This window comes from Macaca fascicularis, chromosome 9, assembly GCF_037993035.2.
Source record: "Macaca fascicularis isolate 582-1 chromosome 9, T2T-MFA8v1.1".
Lineage (NCBI taxonomy): Eukaryota > Metazoa > Chordata > Mammalia > Primates > Cercopithecidae > Macaca > Macaca fascicularis.
Window position 1 is genome coordinate 76,500,344 of NC_088383.1, and position 27,658 is coordinate 76,528,001.

The 27,658-nt window shown below is 53.5% G+C and overlaps 1 protein-coding gene across 13 annotated transcripts in view; it reads right to left on the minus strand.

Annotated features, from left to right (window-relative positions):
• The window catches only part of LOC102139841 (collagen alpha-1(XIII) chain), a 92,299-nt gene that overhangs the window by 40,304 nt on the left and 24,337 nt on the right, over positions 1 to 27,658 (minus strand). For all 13 annotated transcript variants that reach the window (XM_074001922.1, XM_074001921.1, XM_045361091.3 and 10 more), the window contains 10 exons: positions 25,145 to 25,171; positions 25,022 to 25,048; positions 24,147 to 24,173; positions 20,942 to 21,007; positions 16,879 to 16,986; positions 14,778 to 14,804; positions 13,953 to 13,988; positions 2,189 to 2,233; positions 1,243 to 1,275; positions 472 to 498 (listed from right to left, as the gene is read on the minus strand). In XM_074001922.1, coding sequence (XP_073858023.1) covers positions 472 to 498; positions 1,243 to 1,275; positions 2,189 to 2,233; positions 13,953 to 13,988; positions 14,778 to 14,804; positions 16,879 to 16,986; positions 20,942 to 21,007; positions 24,147 to 24,173; positions 25,022 to 25,048; positions 25,145 to 25,171 — 423 coding nt within the window. The remainder of the gene's footprint in view (positions 1 to 471; positions 499 to 1,242; positions 1,276 to 2,188; positions 2,234 to 13,952; positions 13,989 to 14,777; positions 14,805 to 16,878; positions 16,987 to 20,941; positions 21,008 to 24,146; positions 24,174 to 25,021; positions 25,049 to 25,144; positions 25,172 to 27,658) is intronic.

Consider the following 27,658-nt stretch of genomic DNA (forward strand, 5'->3'; position numbering starts at 1 on the left):
GAATACTTGTCCCTTAAGCTCTTCCTCTTTAAAAAAGGGTGTTCTGGTCAAAAAAGTTTTGAAAATGCCACATAAGATATTTCCTTTTGAGAGCTCCTCAATGCACATTTAGCAAATTAAAGGTTCTGAGAAGGTCTGCAGCAAAGAAACCTGTGTAATATTTCTAACCTAGTATTTCTCAACTTTTTTTCTTGTCACATCTCTTATTGTCATACAAGAGGGAAAGAGAACCCTGTAGGTGCAGGGGACAATAGTCACTGCCTGCTGCCGCTGGCATGCCTGCAGGCCAGGACCCAGGGAGGGGGAGGCATTTGCAGTGTGCTCCTGACCAGTGGGCCCTTCTCTGCTCAGCCAGGTCCCCAGCCCCAGGCCAGCCTCAGGGGGACCAAGAGCAAAACAGCAGCAGCCCCTCCCACCTCTGCCCATGACCAATGCTCTGTGCAGCCCAGAACATTCTCTCTGTATCAGTACCTTGGTTCCTGGGATCCCTGGCTCGCCCTGTGTGGAAAAAGAGAAACAAATGTAAGACACAGAAAAAGCAGAAACAAATGAGCAAGGCACCTGTTGGTGGAGGTGGGGTGGGGGGCAGTCGGGGTGGGATTAGTGAAACATCTGGCCAGCCCCGGCTCTTCTCTGTTCAGGCATCAGGTCCCAGGCCAAAGGAGGCCTATCAGGCTACTGACCCTTAGAAGGTTCTGTTCTTCCCCAGGTGAGGGGCGTGGCAGGTGGGAGCATAAGTGAGGCAGCCCAGGAGGAAGGAGAGGAAGGAATGGGCATTTGGTTTGGACATGGTGCCCCCTGGAAGTGCACCTGCTGTGAAGATTGAATTTGAGCACTTGTTTTTCCAGGCTATCCTCGCATCTGCCTGCCAACCAAATGGGCAGTCAGGGTGGGGGTTCTGGAGATGAACTCCTGCTCTCTCTGAAGCTTTGGAAGCATATAGCTACTGAATTACAGAGCATAAAGGAAAGATCTGGGCTGCCTTCCTGCTGCCTTGGTGCCTTGGCAGGCTAGTGAGTTGAGGCAGGAAACCTTCGCTATTTACTTGCAAGGCTTAGTTACACATCTGTGGCTCAAGGTTATGCACCTGGCACAAATGTTACTTTGAGAAAAATGTTTCCAAATCCTGTATGCCCCCTCATTGGTCTGCCAGCCACCCCACTGAGCCTAAGATACCCAGCTCTGCCCGCTCACATCTCTCCCACCCTGTCCCTGATGTGTTGGTTGCAAAAGTCCACTGACCTTCATCCCAGCCACGGCAATTCCAGGAGTGCCCTGGCAGAGAGAGACAAAAAAAGGTCCAAAGACATTCTGCAGCGAGGGGGCAGCGGCGGAGGGTGGGGGGGGGGCGGTGCAGTGGACAGCCTCCCCATGGTGCGATGGGAAGGAGGACCGCTCATTCCTCCCAACCCCGCAACCACCAACCCCCGCTGGGAGGTGGGGGTGCTGAGCTGATGCCATGAGAATGGACCCTGAGGAAGGGGCTTTGTGCCGCTTAGTCTGCAGGGCTCCCTGGGCTTCTCAACCACCTGCGTGGCTCCTGGCCTCTCCTAGGAGGCACAGTGGGGACTGTGGGGCACCAGATGGGGCTGGGAGGGGGTCCCTGGGGTGGAAGGGGGAGCTTCATTGGAATATGAAAGGAGGAGGAGATGGGAGGGGAGAGGGCAGGAGGATGGAAAGCCACGGGAGAGGGGGGCAGAGTAGATGACAAAGTAAAGGGGCTGATTTCACCAGGACAGTCGTCCCCAGTGTCTGATTGACATGACCCTCACAGTCAGCTCTGCGCATCTCTGCCCTCACAGACTGGGGAGTGGCTGGAGTGAACCCTGTTTTCGTATCAGCCCAAGGCCACCTACTTGGAGAGATATATGATGCCCAAAGTGCCCCTTAGTAAATCTCAAGTGGAGGTGATTTTTGGGGGTCCCTACTCTCCACTTGGGTCTTAGGACTGCAGTGGAGCTAGGGGTACCTGAAATGGCTTTTTATGACCCAGAGATACCCAGGAGGAGGCCGCCCACATCAGGGCGCACTGATGAGAGACCACAGTGCTGCAGCTGGGAGAGCCAGGGCAGGCAGAAGGAGGCCCAAAGAACTGGGACTCCAGAGTGTCCCTGGAGCTGGGGAGAGAGGGATGGGCGCTGGGGGAGGGGCCTTGGGGCTGCTTGGGATGCGGGGAAGGGGGAGGTACCTTGGCTCCATGCTTGCCGGGCATCCCTGGCATGCCCCGTTCTCCCTGGAGGAAGAAATGAGAAAGCATGAGGAGAGGACCAGACTCGGGGCCTGTCAGCCTGCAAAGACATTGGTGAGAATGGCTTGTCTGGAGGCTGGGATGGCTGTCCCGCTCATGTTGAGCTCTGAGGACCCTGCTGGTGGCAGCTGTGTGGGCCCCTGCCCTCAGCTATGTGAACTTGCAGGAGGGCCCAAGTTACAGGTCACAGAGCAGGAAAGGCCCCCAGAGAGAGAGGCTCACTTAGTGGAATGCAAGTTCAGCAAGGGAAGCGACTGGCCCAAGATCTACCTACCACTCCGTGGTTGAGCTGTACCTGGAACTTGGGCTGTGGGACGGGAGCAGGGGCAGGAGCCACCCATTGGCCGCTTACCTACTGCACACCTTCCCTCCGGTCCCTGCCTGGGACTTCTTGCCTCGTTTTCACTCCAGCAGCTTTGCTAGGATGGTACCTTCTGGCTGAGCCAGACAGGAGCTCTCTTCTCTTTTCATCTGGGGTTCCTTTCCCTTCCAAGTCCTCTGGGTCTAACTCTTCCCAAGGACATGTGTCGCTGCCCATTTATCCGCACCCATTTCTGACCCTACCCGTCTGGAGGCACAGGTAGGGTCACCTGTCCATTGTTGCTTCTCTGGGAGAGCATAGGGCTGCTCTACCATCTTGGCACTGCCCTACCTTTATGTTCAACATCTTTACTTCCCCAGGAAAATGCCAAATCTGTGAGAGTAGGGTGAGATCAGGATGAACGACACACCGCAAGGAGGTGGAGTTGGAGATGACAGCCAGGGACAAATGGGAGGCCAAGAGCAGGTAAGTCAGGACTATCATTGGCTACATCAGGGGATGGGGGGAGGGCAATGCCTGGTTCCAGTTGAATCCTATGTAGTGCCTGAGCACGAAGCCCCAGCTGGGGCCCGGGATGGTGTCCAGCAACAGGTGACTGCAGCCAGCCTGCTGCCACTTCCTCCATCTGAAGGCCAGCACTGTGGACGGGCAACACAGAGTGTGACAATCCTGCTCCCGGCCCAGCTGCCCCATTGGGTGTGACTGCTGTGGCTGCCAGGCCAGGCTGCAGTTCCCATAGGCTTAAAGGCAGAGGGGATCTGGTGTTCCCTGGCTTCCTTCTCAGCTGTCCACACTCTCCCTTTCCTGCCATCTTACAGGAGGTCCTGGTCCCTCCTTCTCCTTACCAAGGCTAGAGCACTTTCATCCTCTTCCTCGGTGATGGGTCTTCCATGCAAGTGTCCAGTTAAGCTCCCTAACACACAGGCTGGATAGCGAGATCCCTGCCTTAAAACATCCCTGGCCTGCTCTTGACAGTAGGAAAAGGACCAGGTTCCTGAGCATGACGTTTTTACCCCCGCTTCCTTCCTAGCCTCATCACCTGATATCATGGGGTGCATCAACTAGTTTCTGTGTCCCTGAAAACACCACCTGTTTCCACAGTTGTGTCTTTCTGCCATTTCTTCAACTGAAAACCCCTGCATCGTTTGGATTCTTGGTTGACAGAGCAGCCAGTGCTTGAGAACCCTGGGCTGCGCTGCCCTCGCACACTGACTCCTGCACCCTTAGGGGCCACAGACCCGAGGGCCTCTGAGTAGAGAGAGGCTCTGCCCTGTTTTTAGCCTGAAGAGGCTGTTTGATGGGAGTGGGGCCCTTTTATCTCTTCTATGAAGCTTTTCGCTATCCCCTATTACCCAGCGCTGCATCCTCAATGCGGCAGGGACCACTTAGCGTTTGTAATCTGCACACACAAATTTACGTCTGCCTGAGATGGCTTTGCTTTTATCCTCTTTGGGCCAAGTCTCTAAATTCTACAAAAGGCCTAGAATCTTTAGTTCCCAATGCCAGAGCCCTCTCTCAGCATGACTCCACCAGTGACCCCTGAACCACAGGTGGGATGGCAGAGCTAAACTCAGGAAGTTACCACAGCTGAAAATCCAGAGCCCAAGGCCTGCCCTAGACATTAACTTCCTTCTTGTGGGACTGAGAGAGAAGGGCACAGCCACTTACTGCAGCTGCCATGTGTCTGCCCTGGACTGAAAAGCTTTACAACCTTCCTCTATTCCACCTCCAACAATCCCTTCCAGTGTGGGAGTGGATGTTATTCTCGTTTCACAGGTAAGCTAACCGTGGCTCACAGAGGCCAGGTAAGATTGCCAAGGTCGTGCAGCCTAGGGCTTTGGATAGTTTGTTGTCCGTATGCCAAGGTGCTCACTTCTCTTGGCCAACCCAAATATCAGATGGACTGATGTTCTGTCTGCTTCCATCAAACAGCCTTAAAGCAGAGCAGAGCCCCTCTTTGCTTGGGGAAGGGGGGTCCTTAGGTCTGTGGCCCATCAGAGTGCAGGGGTCGGTGTGTGGGGGCAGCTCAGCGCAGGATGCCCAGAAAAGCTCACTGCCTGTGTGCACAGCTGCTCTGCGGCCGGCAGAGGGCGCGACAGTACCTCATCTGAAGTCTGGCTACTCAGGCCACAGCGGTCTCCAAGCCCTCTCAGTAGTACCAGCTGAGGGCTCCTGTCATTCTTTCCTTTGGAGGGCCCCCTGCTAACATTCTGAATGACTAAACCAGTTTGACTCAGTACAGAGGCCTCCACAGTCCTCTGGTGTGGGTGCAGGTGGGAGGTCAGCTTGGGAGTCCTTGACTATTCCGAGGCCCCCGTCATCCCTCTCTTCCACTTTCTCTATCTTTTCTCTTGCTTTCCCCCCAATGCCCCTGCCCTCTTCTTCCCACCTCCAATTCGGGGAGCTGGGCTGGGAGTGCAAGTGACCACGGATAAGCCACTTTCTCCCATTGGTCCAGGGTTCTTGGTTGCAAAGTGCGGTTAGATCAGATACCTCCTATCCACTGGCGCTCCTGTCTCTTCCCACCCACCCCAGCCCTGTCTCTGCTCCCCTGCACGCCCTTTGGAAGGAGAGAGGCCAAAGCTGGAGAGGTGCCATTTGGCTTGGTTGGTAGCTCCAGAAAAAGGATCTGTGGAGTGGGAAGGGACTCTTAGCTTTGGTTAAAAATGCAGCTCTAGGAGCGGTCTCAGTGGGTCTCTGCTCTCCCCTCCTCCTACCCACAGGGGTGCTCCTGCCGGGAGGAGGTGGCGTCTGCTTCAAGCTTGTCTCTGGGCTTCTGTCTCCAGTCCCAGAAGAAACTGTGCAGAGCAAAACCCCGGAGCGTGAGAGTCTCCAGGCTAATTGGGGTTGTCCTCAGCCCCTGTTGATGTGAGTGTGTAAAGACACAATCAGGCACTCGGGGAAATCAGAGCCCCGGGAGCCTCCTCGGGAGGCAGCCCTCCTTGTTAGGGTGGCTGACCTTCGCCCCTTCCCTCCTTTCTGGGTCAATTCTCTTAATTCTGCAAATGACCCAGGCTTCCTTGATCCCCATCGCAGGGCCTCCGTCCCTCCCACCCCCTTGCTTGGCAGGAAGCAGGGGCGCCCCCACTGGCCTCCCCCAGCTGACCTCGCTCTGCTGCTCACTCCACTCTCATTAGGCTCACTCCCCAGGGCTTGTCTCTAGGGACCTGCCCCTGCCTGACCTCTGAACTGGGGAACGGGGCTTCTCCTAAAGCCAAAAACATTGGTTCCTGGAAGACGGTGAGGTGAGAGTCATTATCAAGGACTCCAGCATCGCTGTGGCCGGGGCCCATGTGCAGGAGGCAGGAGGCAGGGGGAGGAAGTGGGGGTGGTTGTTGCCCGAGGAGGATGGTGGCTCACCTCTGTTCAGAGGGCTGTTCCTTGGGGCATGTCTTTGTGCAAGCCTGTCTAGGGGCTCCTTCTTTTCTAATTCCCCTCCTAGGTTTTCCTGTTTAAAAAGTGTCTTAGTAACTGTGCTCAGTTTCCATCCACTTACTCATCACTGTCTTGGTTTTCGGAGGGCCTGGCTCACTCAGTCCAGCAAAGCCCACAGGCCTCGATTCACCTCCTCTACCTCTGCCTCCTCTTGTCTCCCCAGAAGGGACTCAGAGGTTCCTCTGGGGGCTCTCAGCCGCCTTACTTGGGCTGGAGAAGTGGGTGCTCTGAGCCTTACAAAAGGTCTCAGCCATGTGCATGGTGTGATGGCAGAAGCTGTGACTCCCGGGCCAACATCCAGCCACCCCACTGCAAGGCTGGCTTTTTAACCTCAGTGCCAAGAACCAATGCAGGAAGGGGTAGATTGTAGTCACTGTGCCTGAGAAGGCTCTAGGGGAGCACAAGTGGGTAGAGAGGCATTTGCTTTGAATGGCCTTGAAGGCCTGTCCCATCCCTGATTTTGAGGCTGCCACTCAGACTCCCCAGCTGGGCCCTGCCCCTGAGCACCACACAGCATTGATAGGTCCTCTGTTCTGGTCCCAGATTCCAGGTGGGAGGATGCGTCCTTTACAGGGATGATGGAACGGAAGGGAGCTCCTTGGAGCATAAACCAGCCGTGCTCTGCTCCTGTGGGAGTAGCCTCTCAATTGGCGATTTACTGTTTGTTGAACAAGCTGGGCAGGGACTTGGCAAGAAAGCACAGTCTAGAGGAAGGAAGGGGGCTTTAAGGTCAGCTCCCAGCCAAAGTCAGGCCAGGGAAGCACGGGGAAGTAAACGAAGTTCTCTAAGATTAGGCCTGGGTTCTGCTGCAGCCAGGTCTGGGTTGGAAGGCCCTGAGCAAATGCATCTGGTGGCACAGGCTCTTTGTTCTCTGTAACGGAGGAGGAAGGCCTGCCTGAGAGTGTGGGGAGTTTGCAGGGAGGGGGTGGAGGGATGGTGGTCGGTGGACGGCTCAAGCCTGAAGCCTGGACCAGGGTCTTTTCCCCAGGCCAGAAAAGCCAGGTGTGGAGGGCTAATGGTTTTCTCCCTGTAAAGAGTTCCCAGGTCTTCCTTCCGGGAAAAAGGCAGCTCAGTTCCTGCTTCCCTGCTCCAGCCAGCTTCCACACCAGAGAGGACCAGAACTGCGGAAATTCCAGGTCCTCTGGTAATTAGGGCCGGCAGGAAGTGATCCGGGGAATTACCGGGGTTGGGTGCCCCATTGAAGGCCAGGGCTTTGGAAGGGCGGCTGGCTTGTAATCTCAATTTGAGATCGGTTGATTTTGTAGTTAGTTCCAAAAAGAAAAGTCAGCTCTAATTAATCTTGGACTTTGGAGTGCATGAAAAACAGAGCCCAGAGTGCTCAGGGTGGGGGCTGGGGTCGCTTTAGTCTCCACAAGGTCTCGGATCAGAGGCCCAGATCTTAGTTTTCTTATCTTTTATGCGAATAGTCTGGATGTCCCCACTAGGATTTCATAGCTTTCAAAGAAAATGCTGTCCCCGCACTAGCAGGCTCCTGCATCTATGGCTTCCATCTGCACGGAGCACTCAGTGGGAGTGGGAACGGCATGGGCTACTCAGGTCCTACAAGAGCAGGAGGGGTGCAGGAAGGTTTCAGGAATAGCTGTCGTGGAAGGTTGGGGCAAACTGCCTCCTCCAGGCTTTACTGGAGTCCTGAAACCATTCCAACTCCCTGGGGGACTCATTTGGGTGGAGTCAGTGCCAATGGGTAAAGCACTCCACTTCCTTAATTCTTTGGCAAGAGCAACACACCAAGTACACCCCGTTCTCTGCCGCGGACTCTGCAGACACTGCTCCCAGAGAGCCTGGAGGCTCAGAGAAAGACCTGAATCCAGCCTTCTCTTACAAGAACGAAAACAGCTCAACTGCTACATCCTTTCCTTCCATTCATGGAGGGGTCTGGGGGAAGGTCTACTGGAAATCACCATGGCGTCCCTAAGGGTTGCTAAGAGGCAGATAGTAAAGTCATTCAGAGCAAGGCTTTGGGATCACACAGACCTGGCTTCTCTATTTCCTAGCTGTGGACCTTGGGGAAAATGGTCTCTGTGAACCTCAGTATGCTGGTCCATAGTTGGGAATTGAGTGAAACCTACCTCACAGGGTCATTACAAGGATTCAATAAGTTCATGCATGCAAAGTGCCTAGTACATAGCCTGGCTTGTTGAAGAGGCCAGTAAGGTAGTTACAATTGCACGAGTTATCATTCTACAGAAATGTGTCCACCACACGGGCCCTTGCTCTGGCTGGCAGATCAGAATCCTCATGCCCTTTGGCTGAAGGATTGAGAAGGGGCAAGGAGAAGGGCCAGCACGGCCACAGAATGAAGGCTGAGATGGCCGGGTGGATGGGCTTCTGTCCCCGTGCCCTTCCCCAGCCCTCTAGCCATCTCATCAGAGGGCCCATCCCATCTCCTCCCCAGGGCATCCCTGTTTCTGGAGAGCCCCATTGGCCTCCAGGAGGGGTAGCGGCAGTTGCAAGCAGCTCTAGCTTGAAGCCCTCATGTTCCTCCTCTGGTCTGAAACCCACAGCCTGAAAGAGGGGAATGTGTGTTTCAGCCATGGTCCTTCATGCAAACCCTGAGGCTTAACATCCAGACCACCACAGACATCAAACGCGCCCCCAAAGTGAGACAAACAGACCAGCTCTGATGTACTTAGAGATAAGCGCTCACCAGGTTTTGTGATCCACATACAATCTGACAATACTCGTCAATCCTCTTGACAGAGAGCCAAGGTTGTAATGTTTTAAACACGCTTTGCATCTTGCAACGTATTTAAAGTAGATCAGTGTCATAAATTTGGATCAAATAGATACCACATGGGTGCACAACAATACTCACAGTGTCTAGGCGGGAGGGCTGGCCCCGACTGGGGCATGGGGGCAGCACAGGGGCCACTGACCACACTGGGCTTTTATCTCAAGGAACTGGTGGAGAAGCCTGCCTTGTGGGTCTGGCTGGCCTTTGAGAGGATGCCAGGCCCAGTCCAGCTGCTGGGGGTGGTGGTGGACATTAGCAAACTTCATAGGCTGAGAGGCTATGGTGTCAGAAAAGGTGTCCGTCCCTCCAAGTGGGTCAGATCTCTGGGGTGAAGCAAGGAAGCTCATGTTGGGGGCCCATCAGCTACCCCACAGGTCCCGCTCACATCCTGACCTCAAGAGGCAGTCACATGCCCCCTGTCTCAGCTTGGCATCCCCAGCTGCTGGCACTGTTCCTCCCCAGGGTAGTGGGGGAGGGCAAACTCATCTTCCCAGTCTCTGAGACCAAGCCACCCTTCATGTTAGTGCCTCCTCCCTGGGCCTTACTCCAAGCAGAGAGCACAGCATGGAGGAAAGAATTAAAGTGAGGACTGATGGGCAAAAGAAGGGAGGTGGGGGAACAGTCCTCCACATCCCAGAGAAACCATTAGTAGGCGGAGGTTGGGAGGGTTGGTCTGTGCAGTTAGCTTAGCCTGGGGTGAGTCCCCTGAGCAGACATTTAACTTCTGCACCAGGGTGCAAAGACAGACTGGCCACAAGGCTTGGACTGATGAGGCCTGGTTTCTAATTCCAGAATGGCTGTTTACCAGCTGTGCAACCTTGGGCAAAGTATTAACCTCTCTCATGTATACAATCAGGATAATGATTGTATCCTGTAACCACTGAGCCATGGTAAGAACTGAGTAAGTTTGAAAAAATGAACTTTCTAAAGTAGAGATGTGAAATATTGCTGCACCACCCAAAGATGAAAAGTCGCTTCATCTCAAGATTCAGAGGGGAACAAACTTCTGCCTGACCATGGTGATCACTGGCGTCAAGACATTTGCCATCCCGGTGAGGCTGGGGCAATGGGAGAGGCACTTGTAGCCTCCCAAGGAATGACCTCAAGTCCTTGGTGACGGGCCATCTGCTGCTGGTCATAGTTCCCAGTGCCAGCCCTCTGTCCTTTGGTGGACTTGGAGGCAGTGGAGAGTTGGTGGCAAGATAAGAGTCCCAGCAGATAAAGGCCAGCACAGAGGAAAGGGTGCCCAGACCAGCCATGGGCTGTTGGCTTTGCAAGGCTAGTGGCTCCAGTGGCACCTACTGAAAAGACTCAGTGATAGGCTGGGAGAGGTGGAGGCAATGGGAACCTTCCATTGACCCAGAGAGGTGGTGATGGGGCATGATGGCCTCACAGCCCCTCCAGATTCCATGAGAAGAGGCCACTGGAGAAAAGCAGAGAGGGTGGTTTGGCAGAGAAAGAAGGGTTGGGAGGCAAGAGTCCAGCACGAAGGGGAAGGGTCTTCTCCTCAGTGCCTCGTGAGACCTAGGAGTGGGGATGCTTCTGACAAGCCCTGGATGTGGACGGAGAAAAGGCGTGGACGAAGGTTCAAGGAGACAGAGCCTCCTCTCAAGGTCAGGGCTCAAGGCTCAGAGCTGCTCCTCTCTTAAGGGTATGGAGCCAACTCTGTCTCCATGAAGCTATGACTTCCCTGAGCTGGAAGGGATTTTAATCCAGTCTCCCAGCTGATGCAGAGACTTCTCTAAACACATCCTGGACCAGTCATTATCTAGCCTCTAACTGAACACCTCTGGTGACCAGAACTCCCTCCCACCTTCCCAAGGCATCTGGCGATTAGGAAGCTCCCTCTTCTGGAGCTGGAATTGCTCTTCTCGTAGAGTTTATTCATTGGCACTTGCTCTACTTCTAGTCATGCAAAAGAAGTATGATCCTTCTTCCGCACTAGAGCAGGGAGGCTCTGAGCAAATCTCCCGCGTCCTGGGGACAGGAAGTGCTCCCCCATCAGCAGGGCTACGCTGGTCTTCTCTGCAAATTCAATGTAGCCTGGGTTAAATGTTTCTTCCTACAATTTGAGTCTAGGATCGCCACTCTCCCGGGACAGGCCCTCTAGCATCAGGACACCCTAACCCCAAGCAGAGGATTCTCCGTACTCAGGACAGCAGACCCCATGCCCCTTTCTGGATGAATCAGTCTTGCAGTTTGCAGCAGAATGCAGACACCTGTCATGGTATAATGCCAGCCAAGGGCATCGCCGTGATGCCTGGAGACCCTCTGCTGCCCTGCAACTCCTTCACAACTCTTTCAAGCAAGAGCTGGCCTGGCTGCTAATGAAAAACCGACCCCGCGTTGCACCAGGAGGCAGTAAATTTTATGAGTCTGTGTGAGTGGATAGAGGCAACTGCGGGGGCTGATTTCCACTTCCTGATACAATACAAATGTCTTAGTTTATGTAGAACTAATTAAAGATCTCTCAGGTCTTGCCATTTCATTCACCAGGCACCCATAAAGCCATGTGGTTATGGCAACCTCCTGACTGCAGCGTGCGAGGAATGTGCTTTGCAGGGAGTGATTCTTCCCCTTCCAACATTTCTGCCCCTCTCCTGCTGCTGCCTTTCCTTCCTGCCTCTTTTCTCCTCTTGGAAGGCTCTAGCAGCTTCCCAGCCAGGGTCTGGAGGGCAGGGTTGTGCTCTTTACAGCAGGTGGTACCATGGGAAGGACCCAGACCTGGAACTGAACTCCTGCTCTGCCACTTATGAGCCAGGAGACTTTGGACAAGCTCCAGTGCTGTAGTTTGAATGTGTCCCCTATAACTCTTCTGTTGGAAACTTAATCCCCAGTGCAACAGTGTTGAGAGGTGGGACCTTTAGGAGGTGATTAGATTATGACAGCTCTGTCCTCGTGAATAAATTAATGTTGCTGTCGTGGGAGTGGGAGTTATCACGGGTTAGTTATTGTGGGAGTGAATTAGTTATTGTAAGAGTGGGTTATTGTGGGAGTGGATTAGTTATCGTGGGAGTGGGTTTGTCATTGCAGGAGTGGGCTAGTTATCATGGGAGTGGTTTAGTTATTGTGAGAGTGGGTTAGTTATTGTGGGAGTGGGTTGGTTATCATGGAAGTGGGTTAGTTATTGTGGGAGTGGGTTGGTTATCATGGAATTGGGTTAGTTATTGTGGGAGTGGGTTGGTTATCACGGAATTGGGTTAGTTATTGTGGGAGTGGGTTAGTTATTGTGGAAGTGGGTTAGTTATTATGGGAGTGGGTTGGTTATCATGGAAATGGGTTAGTTATTGTGGGAGAGGGTTAGTTATCATGGAAGTGGGTTAGTTATTGTGGGAGTGGGTTAGTTATCGTGGAAGTGGGTTAGTTATTGTGGGAGTGGGTTAGTTATCATGGAAGTGGGTTAGTTATTGTGGAAGTGGGTTAGTTATTATGGGAGTGGGTTGGTTATCATGGACATGGGTTAGTTATTGTGGGAGAGGGTTAGTTATCTTGGAAGTGGGTTAGTTATTGTGGGAGTGGGTATGTGATTGCGAGAGTGGGCTTGTTGTAAAAGCAAGCCCAGCCTTCTCTTGCTCGTATTCTCTCGCCCTCTCCTGCCCTTCTACTGTCCACCACGGGATGACACAACAAGAAGGTCCTCACCAGATATGGGCTCCTTGACCGTGGGCTTCCCAGCCTCCACAATGGTAAGAAATAAGTTTCTTGTCTTTATAAATTACCCAGTCTGTGGTGTTCTGTTATAGCAACATTAAATGGACCAAGACACACAGTTTTCTCATTTTTAAAATAGGAGAATAGTCATACCAGCCTCACAGAGTGCTTTTAGGGCTAAAAATAATGCAGTTTGTGTTGAAAGACAGTGCCTGGACCATAGTATGTGTTCAGTAAGTAGTGACTACCATAAAATTATTATTGCTATTATAGTTGTTGTAATGACTGCTTCTGGGTCTTTGCTCAAATTGTTTACCTATCTAAAATATTGTTTCCATTCATATTTTCTGGTTGAAGGCCAAAGTGGTAGATTAAAAATGGCCACAACCGGGCGTGTTGGCTCACGCCTGTAATCCCAGCATTTTGGGAGGCCGAGGTGGGCGGATCACAAGGTCAAGAGATTGAGACCATCCTGGCCAACATGGTGAAACCCCGTCTCTACCAAAAATACAAAATTTAATTGGGCGTGGTGGTACGCACCCGTAGTCCCAGCTACTCAGGAGGCTGAGGCAGGAGAATCACTTGAACCTGGGAGGCAGGTTTTGCAGTGAGCTGAGATCGCGCCACTGCACTCCAACCTGGTGACAGAGTGAGACTCTGTCTCAAAAAACAAAAAACATAAAACAAAAAAACAAGGCCACAAATGCTTTCTACTCCTCCAATGAAGAAGTAGAGCCTAAGACTCTTCCCACACCAATAAGACATTAGAAAATGTGATACAAGCAGATATGTGACAAGTCTTTTTGCACTGGGACCTGCCCATTTTGAATGCTGTCCTGGATCTGCTGTGCTGTAAGGAAGTCTGTCTAGCTTCCTGGAGGATAAGAGGCCATGTGGAGAACAGGGGCCCCCAGCCCACAGCCAGCATTGACCACCAGACATGTGAATGGGGCCATCTCGTCCCCTCCCACCCTTCTATCTGTCATTTGGTGTGACTGCATGAGTGAGCCCAGGTGAGAATAGCAGAATTCCCAGACTGTCAAGCCACAGAATTGTGACAGAGAGTCAGTAAACTTGGAATGGTTTGTTACGCGGCAATAGATAACTGATACATCCACCCATTCATCAAGGTTGAGTTCTCAGGCTGTCTTCTCCCAGAATATTTCCCAAACTTCTCTCAATCTGAAATTTGTCTCTTTACCTCCTTTAATCACGCCATGCCTTGTGACAGTAGCACTTAATAAAGTCTGCCTTCACTGGGGTTATTTGTGCAGGAGTGCTTCTGACTCTCTGGCCCGTGAGAGCTGGACCCCTTCATGTCCTACATCCTTGCTCAGCACAGAAAGAACTCTGCCTAGCTGGATCCCAGTAATCTGGCTCCCACTTATCAGGCCCTCGGGGGGCCAGTGAGAACCTGGCCTGCCTCTGTACAGGCACAGCCATCTAGGTTGGAAGGGAGAGACCCTCTTGGGTCTGAGGTCCAGTAGGCCACTGCTTTGTCCAAAGTCCTGCCCCACTTGGATCCTTCTCCTCCATCTTACCTTCCGGCCGTGGTAGCCCTGGATCCCTGGGTCTCCCTGGGGAAATAAAGAGAAGGCCATTAAAGAGGTTTTCCCACTGCCAAACTTTGACTTGTGCCGTTCCCCACGCAATACCATCTCTCTTCCTCTCAATGACTCCAAGCCCCACTGCCCCTTCAACACTCATCTCCAGGTTTCCTAGGAGCAACAGCTCTTAGCTTCCTCTGAGGCCAACATAGATTGTTCTACTCTTGAGAACCAGCTCCACTTTGCAGAGGCTGAGGAATGGTGGGAAGAGTCACTTGGGTAGGGACCCAGGAGACCTGATTCCACTGAACATGGACAAGCCACTTTCCCCCAGGGCTCTCAGCTTCTGCATGTATAAAATAGTTGGGCACAATTAGTGCTTGGCATCTTCTTGTCCCCAGAGCCCCAGGGCCCCCAGCTTCAAAGGGAGAGCCTGTTTGACATTGTGGGCTTCTGGGTGAGGGTTCTCTGGAGACTGGATGACCCTAGAGGTCTCTTTCCATTCTGACTCCTTATAAAACACTATTTTATTTGGATATTGTGACGGTGTTCTGGGCATGAGCTTAGAGTTTCCAGCTAGACACTATGCTCCTCAGATGGTGGACTGTGCCTTCAATGCAGGCCCGTAGCACTTGCTTCATTGGCCTGGGCACACAAGAAGTGAAATTCTTGTTGGAATCAAACTAGTTCGTAAGAGGAGGGTGGTGTTTTGGAAGTGGGTCAAGCTTGATCCATCTCTCAGCTGAGATCCCTCTCTGCTCCTGCCTCAGTCAGGGAATTCTCCCACCTGTTCAACACATCACCCGGAAGGACACTCACCTTTGGTCCAGGAGGCCCAGGTAAGCCCTGTGAAAGAAAAAAAAAAAAAAAAAAGGTGAGTAGGGCTGGTTTCCACTGGTAAATGGTTGGGGATAGCCATACTTACAGTGGACCCTAGGGGCAGAGTAGCCCCCAGTAGCTATGGCAAGAGAATAGGCATGCTAGCCAACAGCGGTAGCGGACCCCAGAAAGGGCTCTGAAACCTGCTGAGGGCACGTGGGGATAACAGGCTTATGTCCCTCTTTGCAGCCATGTGGGCGCCGTGGGCAACTCTGCTGTGCTCGCCCATGGAAAGTAGGTCAGCGGCATCATGCTACATTGACAGTGTGGTTTGGTCCAGATCCTCATTCACCCACCTCCTAATTGGAACCCCTCCCTAGAAAGCTGGCCTTGCCCAGCAGAGCCTTGGTTTTGCCCTTGGTCCTGCCTGCCGGCGGAGGAGCCCTCTGTCTCCTTCTGCCCAGGGTGCTGTGGGCATGGCAGCTGGCCACAGTGAGGTGGTGTGAGTCGAGGGAGAGGCCAGGGAAGGCTGGCTCCACCGCAGCCTTGGGTGTAGGTGTGGACAGCAAATGTGGGCTGGAGAAAGCCATGATGCCTGAGTCTGGTCTGTTGCAATTGGTTTAAGAAACATGCTCTCTGGTTTTCTTTTTTTGGTTGTTGTTGTTGTTATAAACAATCTAACAAAGAAAACCACCTGGCTTGGGTTCAGTGAGTGACAGCCCAAAGTGTTAGCAGGGGGGTGGGTGGAAAGGGCAGTGGTCGGCAAAAAGTGAATTCTGAGCGCTTTTTGGTTTTCTTGCCTTAGTTTGGTTCCATTTCCTAAGTTTCCCTTCCTTTCAGGTTTTCCCATCTGAAAACTGGTGGAAATAAGACTAATCCCCCTCTGTGGGGTGCCGGGGAGAAATTGTGGAAAAATTAAAAATTCATTGTAGGGGTCAAGCGTTGCAGGGGTCATTGTGCTGGCCTTCCCAGCCAAGGTGGGTGCCCTGTTCGGCCATAGCTATGGCCCAGCCCAGGGAGACCCTATAACAAGCTTCGAGATTGAAAGCTGGGCAGCCAAGGGGCCCAGACATGCAACCAGGCCATCTAGAATGTGGCCGTACACACGGAGTGCTATTTGTTGGGGACATCTGGCCTCTGGGATTCCACCTCTGGGACTCTATTCCAGCAAAACTATCAGAGATGCGCACAAACATTATGTTTCTTTGTCTATGTTCCATTCTTTTCACAATGAATTTATGGTGCTTTTGTCATAAGAAGGAAAAACAGGTTTTGTTTTGGTTTTTCTACCACATGGGAAAAACATTATTTAAAAAGCATTTTGCCCTTTACCTGCCTCTCCAATAACATTAGTCTTATGGGTGGGAGGAAGACCCGTTTTCTCTGAAGTCCAGGTATCCACTGAATTATTCTGTCCTGGGGCTTTGTTGTATAAATTGGGCTGAGAAAGAGTGGAATCTTAGCCAGGGCTTGAACATGGCTGACTTGGTGACCACTGGGCTTGACCTGTCACCTGAATGTGGTCCAGCCTGGAGGGGTGCCAGTTGGCCTCTCTGGAGTCCTCCAGGCAGTGGCCCTGCAGGCCCGGCAGGCTTGATGCATCCTCAGGCTTGGCACAGGGCTCTTGGCTGACTGGGCCTTCAGCTCAGCTGGCAGGTGGCCCAGCAGTGTGAAACCTGCACACACCCCTGGAAGTCTTGTTCATTGGGGTGCCAGGTAGTTGGATGACCCCTCACTACCTCCTTCAAAACCCACTGCCCCTGACTCAGGTTTTCCTAAGGGGCTCAGGGATAGCCATCAGAAGTGCCCTTGGGAATTCTCTTTCCAAATTCCTCTCTGCTGGGGCTGGGAACGGGACAGGTCGTTGGCGGTCTCCTCCCTGGAAGGCAGCGGGCATGGCCCAGGCTGTGTTTCAGAGCCAGAGTGCAACGGGTGGTGAGTGTGCTGGGGATGAATAGCCCCTTGCATGGTTCACCCACATCCAATGGCCCTGCCAAGGCATTTCTGCTTTTTGTAGGGGACCCACTGCCTATTCAAGGTTTGGAGGTTTCCAGAGAGTTCTTGGGACAAGTCTTGAAGGAGAGAGGAAGGGAATACTTACGGGTGGCCCCACGGGCCCTGGCAGTCCTGGGTGCCCCAGAGGTCCACTTGGTCCAGGGGGGCCTGGGGGCCCTGGTGGACCTTGGATGCTGGCTTGGCTCTGTTCACCCTGAGGTTCATGGAAACAAATGTTAGAGGGAAGGCCCCCAGAGCTGCAGAGCGGCCCCCACCCTCAGGCCATGCACCCGGTGAAGGCCTGCTGTGATTTCTGCTGGGAAGGCAGTGGTGGTGGGGGGAGGGGCGGCATGTTGGTGATGATGCTGTGGTGGTGATGACATGCAGCGGCTGGTGGCAGTGAGAAGAACGCCAAGATGTTAGATCCCTGAAGGTGGGGCTTCCAAAGAGGACTGGCTGTGGAGAAACATTCTGTGGGGGCAGAAGCAGAGGAGCGAGTGGGAGACAGCCCCTGGCCCAACCAAAGGCCTGCTCCCAGCCTGGCCAGATAGCCTGAATCTTCAGTTTGGGCCTGCCTGTGTCACCATCCCTGTGTGGCGAGGCACAGGTCCCCCTAAGCCCCAGCCTCTCAGCCGTAGAATGGAAACAATAGCCCCCGTTTCCTGTCTCAGCTTTTTGCTGTCTTTGACTGTCTGACCCAGAGGATCAAATGGGATCCTTAGGTCAAAGCCCATGGAATTTTGTTTGGCTCACTAAACAACGGAGCAAGAGACTTTACGTACAAAATTTGAATTGGTGGCTTCTGATGAAACACTGGGAACCCTGGCTGTGCTGGGCCCACATTCCTACCTCCAAGGAGTGGCTGCCCGTTAAGTGGGGCCTGAGTTCTCTGGCTGCTTTTGTCCTCTCCCTCCTAGCCCTTCTCACACACAGCCTGCTTCTGTTACTTAGGTGATCTGCCTGGCCTCGGAGGGCAGTTGAGCCTGCAATCTTTGGTTTCATTGAAAGAGTTTAGAAGTTGTGTGGAAATGCTTTATGCTATGTGGGGAGGCTGTTCTGAGCCCAGCCTTCCCACCATACCTGTCCCCAGGATGGACTGTGAGCCCAGGGAGGTAGGGATAGCATCATGATCCCCTCCTCCAGGAGGAGGAGACGGCCTAGTGCACGTGACCCAGATCTCAGGGCTGGGGCAACACAAAGTCATCTTAGATCTAAACCAACCCTGGCTCCTTGGTTTGTTATTTTCTAAATGACCTCTCTGGGATCAATCTGGGCTTAGCTCTTGTGAGGAGGGGCCCATCCCTGCAGATGGGCTGAAGCAGAACCTCCTGGCAGGTGTGGGAGCTCCAGGGTAGAGGCTGGGGGATGCAGGCGGCAGAGTTCCAGGCCGGCCCACCTTTCTCAGAGGATCTCAGCAAGCCCCTGTGACACACCGGGACTCCTGCTTCCCCATGTGAGGAAGGCAGCTGATGACGCTTGCTGCAAACTCTAGAGGGAAGTGGTGGTCCTAAATAGGAGAGCACAACCTGGGAATGAGAAACGTAAACTTTCAGCAAGACCTGCTTGCACCATCTTTTGACTGGAAAACCTGTGGGCGGATGGCATCTCGCAGTGTCACTCTGGCGCCTGGGCCCTATCCTGCCACACCCTCTGAGAAGCCACTTTAGGGCTCAGGGTGTCCATGGCAGAGGAGGCAGGTGCTGAAATCACTTTGGCGGCTGCCGTGACTGCAGGTCCCCCACCCAGCTGCATGTTGGTTGTTGATAAGTCTCAGGTGTCAGTGTTTCTTCTGAACCGAGAAAGGCTTCACTAAGCCTCAGGCCTTAAGAGGGGACCAGTGCAGCCTCCTTTTCAACCACATTAAATCTGGTTCCGCTGCTTGGGTCCCAGAACCTCCTCGGAATCCTGTACTTTGTGTGTTTATATTTTTCATGGGTTTTCTACATTCACAAGATGGGGGAAGCTTAGTCTCAAGAAAACTCCTGAGGTCCTTTCTGACTGTGAAATTCTAGAATCTTCACAACGTCAGAAGTCTTATGTTACAGAAGAGAAAACTGAGACTCCAAGAAGTTGAATTCCCTGATCAAAGTCACATGGGAATTCAGGGTGGCGCCAGGACCCAAAGTTGGAACAGCAGACTCTTCCTATTCTTTCTAAGTAAGCCCCCAGCAAAAAGGGCTCACTGTCTACTCTTTCTGAATGTTGGAAATGACCTCCAGCACCATCTGCCAAGCACATCGTATCTCATATAAAGCTTCCTTTTTCAATGACTCTTAGTCCCAATGTTTAAGCGGCTTGCAGAGTCTGTAAAATCAATACTGGCTTATTGATAGAAAATGGACAAGCATTTTTATGTCCCATAGTGGCTGAGAGCATACAAAAACCTGATTCTGAAGGCAGAATCTGCAGCAGGCAGCTCAGAGGTGCCTCCTCTTCTTTCTCTACTTTGGAAACCAGGTCAGGGTAGCACAAAAAGTTCTGGCTTAACCACCTCTTGATCCTGAAAAGGAGGCAGTAACATGCAGTGGCCTGGATGGGATCCTGCACCCCTCTCGATTTCTGCCTTTGCAAAGCGGGGGATAATGAGGTGGCTCTTGTGGGGAATGCATGAGATAATTTGCATAGAATTCTCACAACAATGCCTGGAACCTAGCGAGGGCTCAACAAAGAACAGCTGATACAACTAAGGAGGGGAGGGAGGTCACTGCTGGGGTCCAGGAGAATGGCTATTCTGAGAGTGTGGACCCAGCTCTCCCGGAATGGGGTCCGGCACAGGCTGGGGTGGGTGACAGAGGTGGGCCTGGTGCTTCGGAGCTGCCAGTGGGCCTCCTGAGTAGCCAGGCTCTGGTGAGTGCTCGGGCACACGGAGGCTCTCGAGGATTTGGCCAGGCGTAATGTGATATGTGGCCTATAGGCTTGGGTGGCACTGGAGTCACGTGTCCCTCTGTATTTTTAGCCGTTAATTGGAGGGATTTTTCAGCCTTGTTCAATCAGGTGCCTGAACATCCAGGACCTTGGGCTCCTGACTCCTGAGTCAGGCCGGATGGTTGCTTAAGGCTCTACAGTCAGGCTTGTAGACAGCAGCTCAGAGCCCTGCCACTGCTAACATCCCTGTGCTGGGCGGGGGACCCAGTGCAGCATGAGAAAGGTGAGGAGTACGGGGGCAGCCACGGGCCACCTGGCCTGGAATCAAGCTGTGATCTCTTGAAGAGCAGAGGCCAGATGGCTTTGTTCTTTGTGATCTGCTCCTATCCCAGCCCCCTTGGGTTAGAAGGCAGAAAGAAGGAAGCACTTGCTCACCATGTGGGTTGTGGACTACATTCCCTCCACAAATGCCCTTGCTCCCCAAACTCAGGTTACGAGGGATCAGATGCTAAGCAGTCTGCATTTCTAAGCAGAGAGGAGGTAGGTCCAGCTGAGAGAGCCCTGGATGTGGGGTCTGAAGACCTGACTTCAATTTCAATTCTGCTTCAAGGCCAGTTTCAATTCTGCCTCTTACTGTTAGTATAACCTTGGGCAAATCAATTCACTTCTCCGAGCCTCATCCTTGTCTCCAAAATATGGATAATAGTAATAATAACGGCTAACAATTATATCTCTTAAACTGTGCCAGGAACTATTCCAAGTGCTTTACATATCAACAACAGCCCTGTGAAATAGACACTGTTATTATTCTTATTTTATAGATGAGAAAGCTGGGACACAGAGAGGTCAAGTGACTTTCCCCAAATCACACAGCTAGTAACAGGCAGAGAGACTGGGTACAAATTCCTGCTCTGCAATGTACTGGCTGTGTGACCTTGGCAACTTGGTTAACCTCTCTGAGCCTTGATTTCCTCATCTATGAAATAAGGATGATCATGCCTAATTCATAAAACTGTTGGTGAATGAAATATAAGCAGGCCTGCGAACTGGGTAACAGGGTGCCTGGCACACACTGACAGCTTTTGTTGGTGGCTGTTGTGAGTAATCATTGTGTGGTGATAGTTGTGGGTCTTCTGGGTCCTGTGTGTTGTGTATTTCCATGTCTATGGTATACGTGGGCCTATTTTTGTCTAATTTAATTTTGCTGAATTAGAGTGAGGTTCTGGCTTTGTCTGCAGCCCCAGCAGGCTTGCCAGGCCCCTTGGGAAAGCCACACATGGTCTGGACAAACGGGAGGTGTCTACCTGGAATGTCCGCCTTTTTATGACCGGGGGTGGAGCCAGTCGCACTGAATTGAGGAGAGGCAGCAGCTGAGGAGAAAGATGAGTTGGAGGGCCAGAGGGCAAAGGCCAAAGATCACAGGTATTCAGATCGATGCCAAAAGTCACCAGGAGGGCAGGGCGGCCAAGAGGGACCGGAGCAGAGGAAGAGAGAAGAGAGATTAGCGTGCACATGAGGAGTGGGAGGGAAGGAGTGGACAGGGCACTCTCATGGCTTGAGGGTGCAGAGCGGAGCTTGCCCTTGGATGGCACAGCCGTCCCTTGGGAGGAGTTGTGGCCCTCAGTCCACACCCGGCCTCGGCCTCCAGGTCAGAGTTTGGGGTGTTGACCAGCCGCCCCCGGAATGGGACAATGGCCCCCCATGGCCAGGCTTGCCCTCCGTGGCCATGCTGGGCTGCAGAGGCTGCTGGACATGCAGCCCAAAATTGCACTGCCAGCCCCACCCATCCCTGCTTGGTGGACAGAAGGGAGCCAACTCAGAGGGTCTGGCCAGGGAACCACTGGGCCCGTGAAATTGGTACTTGAAGTTGGGCTGGTGTGCGGCTGGTGGGTTCTTTTTTTGGTTGAGCAAGAAAGGCTGGTGTCAGCGCATCTGGGGAGGGTGGTCAAGGACAGTGCCAAGCCCAGCTCCCCGGGAGTTGAGCTGGCTGAGGGTGCGGCCAGTATGGGCACATGCTAAGTGCTGCTGAGGGCTCACCCTGGGGCTGCAGGGCCTGGAAAATAGAGGCTGGGCAAAGATATCTCCAGAACGCTCAACCATGTTTTTGCAGGAGGCAAATTGCAGTCATATTATCTAATGTGATTTTCATTTCTGGAAATTCTTGCAGCTTCTAGTCCCTCTACCCATTGAAGCTGAGCAACCCATGGTTTTAGGAGGCTCTTAGAGCCCATGTGAAAACAAAGATGGCATATACTGTCATCAGCCGCTTGTTTTTGAAAGTACTTAAATCACACAAGACTCCTGGGATGAGTGTTAAGAACCAGGAGCTGTTTGGGCTGTGAATGTGCCCAGCTGGGGATCGGGAGCCCAAGTGTGGCCTTTCCAGGTCACAGCTGCTGCCTTCTTGGACAGTAGTTGCACGCAGACCTCCACCCGCTCCCGCTGCCGGGGCCTGGGGATGTGCAATGTTGGGCTGTATGTTCAGGAAGCCTCTCAGTGGAGAGCGGCCCGGAGACCTTCCAGAACCTACAAACCTTCAGGGCAATTATCTGGCTGGAGCGCAGAGCTGCTGGCATGCTGCTTAGGCACTCCTAGTTTGGGAGGGGATGGAGGTGGCAGAGACAGGGCGACAGGGACCGTGATGGGAGAGCCCACAGACACCAGCTCCCCTCCTCCCCACCCCTCTCCTCTCCCTCCCTGGGGAAGCCACAGGCTGGAGTGGAGGAGGGGCCACCCGGATCTCTTCGTGTCTTCCAGGCCTCAAGACCTGCCACCCCAACCCTGCCTGCAGACCCCTTGGAAAGCCAACAGATCTCTAGAAGCCCCCTGATTTTCTACCCTCTTCTAAATAAACTTGCTCTCCACCTCAGCTGGGACCCCAAATCTACTCCCCCACCCCATGCCTGACATGTTCCCCAGAATGCCACCGTCATGAGGCCAGGCTTCACTGTACCCTGTGGCCAGGGGTCTTCTGCAGCCTTCTGTCACTGTGCCCTTCCCTTTCCTTGTGTTGGGCTGAGAAGCAGAGACCCCTGCTCCCACCCCACCCCAAGCGCTCACTGAGGACGGGTGACACACTACCAAAGCGTCTGCAGTTGTGTTGTCTTTTGTGCTGGGGGATGTTGTCTTTCTTTCGGGTAACATAACAATCCTGTGAGCCTATCGTTTCAAATAAACACAGCTGACCTTCTATTATTGTATCAGGATCAAGCTGGCCGGAACACAAGGGCCCCTGCATCCCTGGAGCACATGCCGCTGACGGGCTGGCTCTGACTGCGCTGCTGCTGGCCTGCCTTCCTCAGCCCGGGCCTAGCACCGCCGCAGCCTTAAACCCATCCCAGCCTCTCACGTACCAGACTCGCAGTGGTTCCCTGGCCCAGGAACCCAGACCTCAGGTCTGCCTTCCAGCCTCCTGAGGGTCTGGGCAGAGGCCGGGCCCTGCTAGCATGGCCCTCCTGACGCCCTTCTAGAGTCAAGCTGACGCTGAGCTCCGGCTTATGTCTGTCTCCACTCCCCAAATCCCACCAGCCGGACCTGCGTGGCAGGGGTGGGCAGCCAGGGAAGCTGAGCACCATGGGGCACATGACATAGGGGAGAGAGGCCTAAAGATGCTCATCCTCCATCCCTGCTGTCCAGGTCTGGGAGCAACGAGGCCAATCCACAAAATGAGGGGCTTTTTTTTTTTTTTTCTGGGCCTAGCTCACTGGGGCTCCTGCTGGAGGAAGCTGTGCGTATCTTGCTCTCCCCTGTCCCAAGATCGACCCTGCTGCTGGAACACAAGTTTGAATATTCCTAACAGGACAACAGCAGTCTTTTGGGTTCTGTTTCTTGGGGTGGAGCAAGGAAAAGGAAGGAGGAGGCAGGGGTGGGCAGAGGAAGCATCTCAGCCGGAAATCCCCAGCCTGCTTGGAGAAGGGCTTCCTCTGTTCTCAAACAGGCCAAGGAGAGACTTTATCCTTCAATTGCTACAGTCAGTCCCCGATTATCTCCATCATCGAGGTTTGGATGTGAAACACCATCATCTGATACAATGACTAATCGAAAAGTCCCACTTTTTTGGCCATGGCTAGGCTGCCGGACATCACCCCCCACCGCCACACACACACACACACACACTTGCACACACATGCTGGATGGGTGGGGAGTCGGACTCACACAAGCCACGCTGCCATAGAGGGCCATGTGCAGAGGAGCCACAGAGCTCCACACGAAGCAAGAGACTCCAACATACTGAGTCGGCCGTACGTACAAAGGGGCAGATGTACAGACACGCACGGATGATGAACAGCTCCATACAGCCCATGGCCAGAGAGACACATCAGCTGCTCCCACCAGACGCACTGCCACCCCACACCCTTCTTTCTGACTGCTGCGTGCAGAGGGCACTGGGGGCTCCTGTTCCCCCACGATCCGTTAGGAACTGGAGACCCCAGGGAGATGAGGCTGAGCTGGGGGCTGTGCCCCAGGGATGGATCAAAGGGCCTTGCTCAATTTTAGGGGTTCACTTACCCGGTGTGGGTACTCTCCACACTGACCCTGGGAAGGAGAGAGAAGGGAAAGGGGGTGTTAGGCACTTGTTGGGGGTACCTGTCTCTCAGGGCACCCCCAGAACTTCAGGACATGTCACACATCTCACCACTCACCAGCCCTCCTGCTCTAGCTTTCATTTGAGCCCTCTGAGGCAGGAGAACTAAGTCCCTCCCTTGCCCCTGGCTAGCAGCAGGGAAGAAACTTCCAGGGCCTGTCTGGAAGTTGCCCCATGGAGCCTAGGGGCGGAGCTTCGCCTTACACCACTTGCCATAATGGCAGAGTCGGGAGTTATGCCCCATGCCTGGCTAAAGGTTGACCCTCTAGACAGGCCCACCAGACAGCCCTGAACAGAAGCCACTGGATGGGAGCAGCTGGCACCATGGGGGCCCCCAAGCCACCTTCTCTGAGCTGGGAGCACCAGGCCCCTGTACCAGTGGCCCAAAAGCAAGCACAGCAGAGTCTCTATCAGAAATTCAACAAGACAGAGAGGGCAGGAGGCCAGGCCAGTGGTTGACAGATTGATGCCTCAGAATCCCAGAGGCTCACAGAGGCATCAGGGAACACCATGGGGTGACAGCTGGGAGGGACCCAGAAACAGGCTGAAGAGGGCCAGGCTCCAGGAGGACCCCTGGAAAAGGATGTCACCCAGGCCAGGCTCCAGGAGGACCCTTCACTCCAAGAAAAGGATGTCACCTGGAGCGGCGTCAACTGAATCTATTATGCGACACCTCGGGGGCTTTCCTGGTTCTGTCAATTAAAACTAAAGTTTGAAAATAACCACTATTGACCCCTTTCTACCAACTGGGGGACCGTTTCCTGAGATGGAGACTCTAGGAAACCTCCACTGCTCTTACCTTTTCTCCTTTTTGTCCCTGAGGTCCCTACAAAGAGACGGAGATGAGAGAGTTAGAAACCGAAGCTGAGGTCACAACCACCTGAAGCTTCTCTGCTGGGAAATAGAAGGATGAGGTACCAACCGGCTGTCCTGGGGGACCCGTCAGACCCTGTGGGAAGCAAACATACACAGATCAGTGGGCAGACAGAAGACGGGCAATCAGGGACACCTGCCTAGGTGGAGATTGGGGCTGAATCCTGAAGGCTGGGCCAGCCATGTCCAGGTCTTCCCATGCCCACCACATTCAAGGTGGTGTGGTCTCATCCACAGAGTCTCAGCTTCTTCACCCCGCAGTGGGCCGGACGAGGGTTGTGATGAAGAACAGATGGCATCTTTCATCCATTCCTCCAACCACCAGCATGTCATGGGCCAGCTATGGAGGGGCTGCACCTAGAGGTCAGGGAGTTTTCTGCTCCATGGGACCCCCTGCCTCACAGGCACCAAGCCTCTGGGAGACACTAGCACATTCCACCTCCTGCCTCCCAGGCTGCAGTGAAGCCCACTGAACCAGAAGAGCTTCTGGCCTGGGGGGCTGGGCCGGTGCCTCAGACAATGGGGGCCTTGGAGAAACCTTCGGCAAAAGAGAGCGAGCAGGAAGTTGGCAACTGAAGCCATGTTCCGGAGTTCTCTAAGAAATATGAGGGATCTTGAGGTTTCCTTCAAGGTTGTCTTGTCCATGCAGGGCTAGGAAAGGAGCTGGGGTCAGGAGGGACCCTTGCTGTCTGAGGAGGGCCCAGCATGCTCTGGCTCTCTTAGGAGGCTGCACCAAGGCTGGTGCAGGGAAGAGGAAAAAACAAATGCCTTATGAGCTGAGGCTCTTCAGGTGTGTGCCTGTGAGGGACATGCTCGTATCCACTCCAGCTCCTGAGCGAGGTGACAGAGACATGGCCCCGTGGCTCAGTGAATGGTGGCACTGGGACAGGAGCCCAGGTTTGTCTGATGGCCAAGGTCCAGCTGTTTCCACTCTGCCGAATGCTGAGAACTGGGCCAGACCTTGGGAGTCAGGGCTTCTAGACTTGGCTAGAGCCATTCTCTTTGGGGCCTGAAGCATCGTGGATCCCCATGGGTGGGTCCATCCGGGAGGTGGCGGCAGCATGCCGTGATGTGCAAGAGCCTTGGTCCTGCTCCCGACTTGCCAACAGGGCCACCTCCAAACTGGGAAACTCCCAAGAGCATCACTGGAAGGGAGAAGTGGCCTTTGGGACCATCCATGTGGCCCTCCCAGCCCATGTGGCTGGCCAAGTGTTTATTTATCTTTTATTGTTTTATTGAGACAGGATCTCACTCTGTTGCCCAGGCTGGAGTGCAATGGTGTGATCTCAGCTCACTGCAGCCTCAGCCTCCTGGGTTCAGGTGATCCTCCCACCTCTGCCTCACAATTAGCTGGGTCTACAGGCACACACTACCATGCTTGGCTAATTCTTCTATTTTTTTTTCTGTAGAGACAGGGTTTTGTTATGTTGCCCAGGCTGCTCTCAAACTCCCAGACTCAAGCAACCTGCCCACGTTGGCCTCCCAAAGTGCTGGGATTACAGGTGTGAGCCACCACGCTTGGCCTGGCAGAGTGTTTAGAATGAAGTTCAGCAGCACATGATTCACCCAGCAGGGAACCCGGGCCCAGCCCACAGGTGACCAGGTCACCCTCTGTCAGGACAGAGATATAAGTGTGATGGGGGAGGGGCAGGCGGAGTTTCAGGACTGCAGAGACTTGGACAATTGAGACCAGACATCCCAAATGGTGGCCCAGGGGACAGTCGTGGTCTTCATAGGGATTTCGTGTATCCCACATGGTTTTATTTCAACTAGTTACCAACACTTAAGAGCAAGCAGAGTGCAAATAAAAATCTGGATTTCAAGTTTCTCTTAATTATGTCGAGGCCCAACAACACATGGTACCAGTTCTCTCCAGCCGGGCAGCGCCTGCCCCTTTAAGGGCCATGGCCCCGGGTGATGTGCTCAGCACTTGCCACCAGCCCTCTGCTAACTGCTACTGAAGCATAGCTAAGGTGCCTGTCCGCTTCTTGTGTGCTAGGCGTGTTGTGAGTGCCTGGCGCTCCTCACTCTTCCGACAGCCCTGTGGGTGGTGGGTGAGATTTGGACTCAGTCCAGGTCTTGCTTTACAGCCCTTATGTCATTCCTGAGTCTCAGAACCCCCAATCTTGTCCACCCCCCAACTGCACTATTGTACAACTGTGTCCTCCCAACACTTCAACACCTTATTTCAGGTTATTGGGAATAATGTGAAGTGGGTGGGGCAGAGGTGACCCCCTTTGGAAGGTAAGGATGCAGGTTAAACAATGAGGGTGAGTGCCAGTGCCCCAGTAGGACGCCAGCAGAGGGGACAGCATCTGGGGCGGGAGACAGACAGATGAAGAGCGGGCCAAGGTAATGATGCTGGACAGCGGTTGGCAACTAACAGCTCGGGTACCCATGCCAAGGCAAACAGGAATCGGATGGCTCTGTGGCCTGCCGGATTTGATGAGGCAGATAGGTGATCTATCCTACTGATGTGGGCTCACGAGAGAGGGGGTGGGCCTGCCTTTTCTGTTGAATTAGCTCTCATCCCTGAACAGACAGGCGGTCAAGTGTGTGGGAC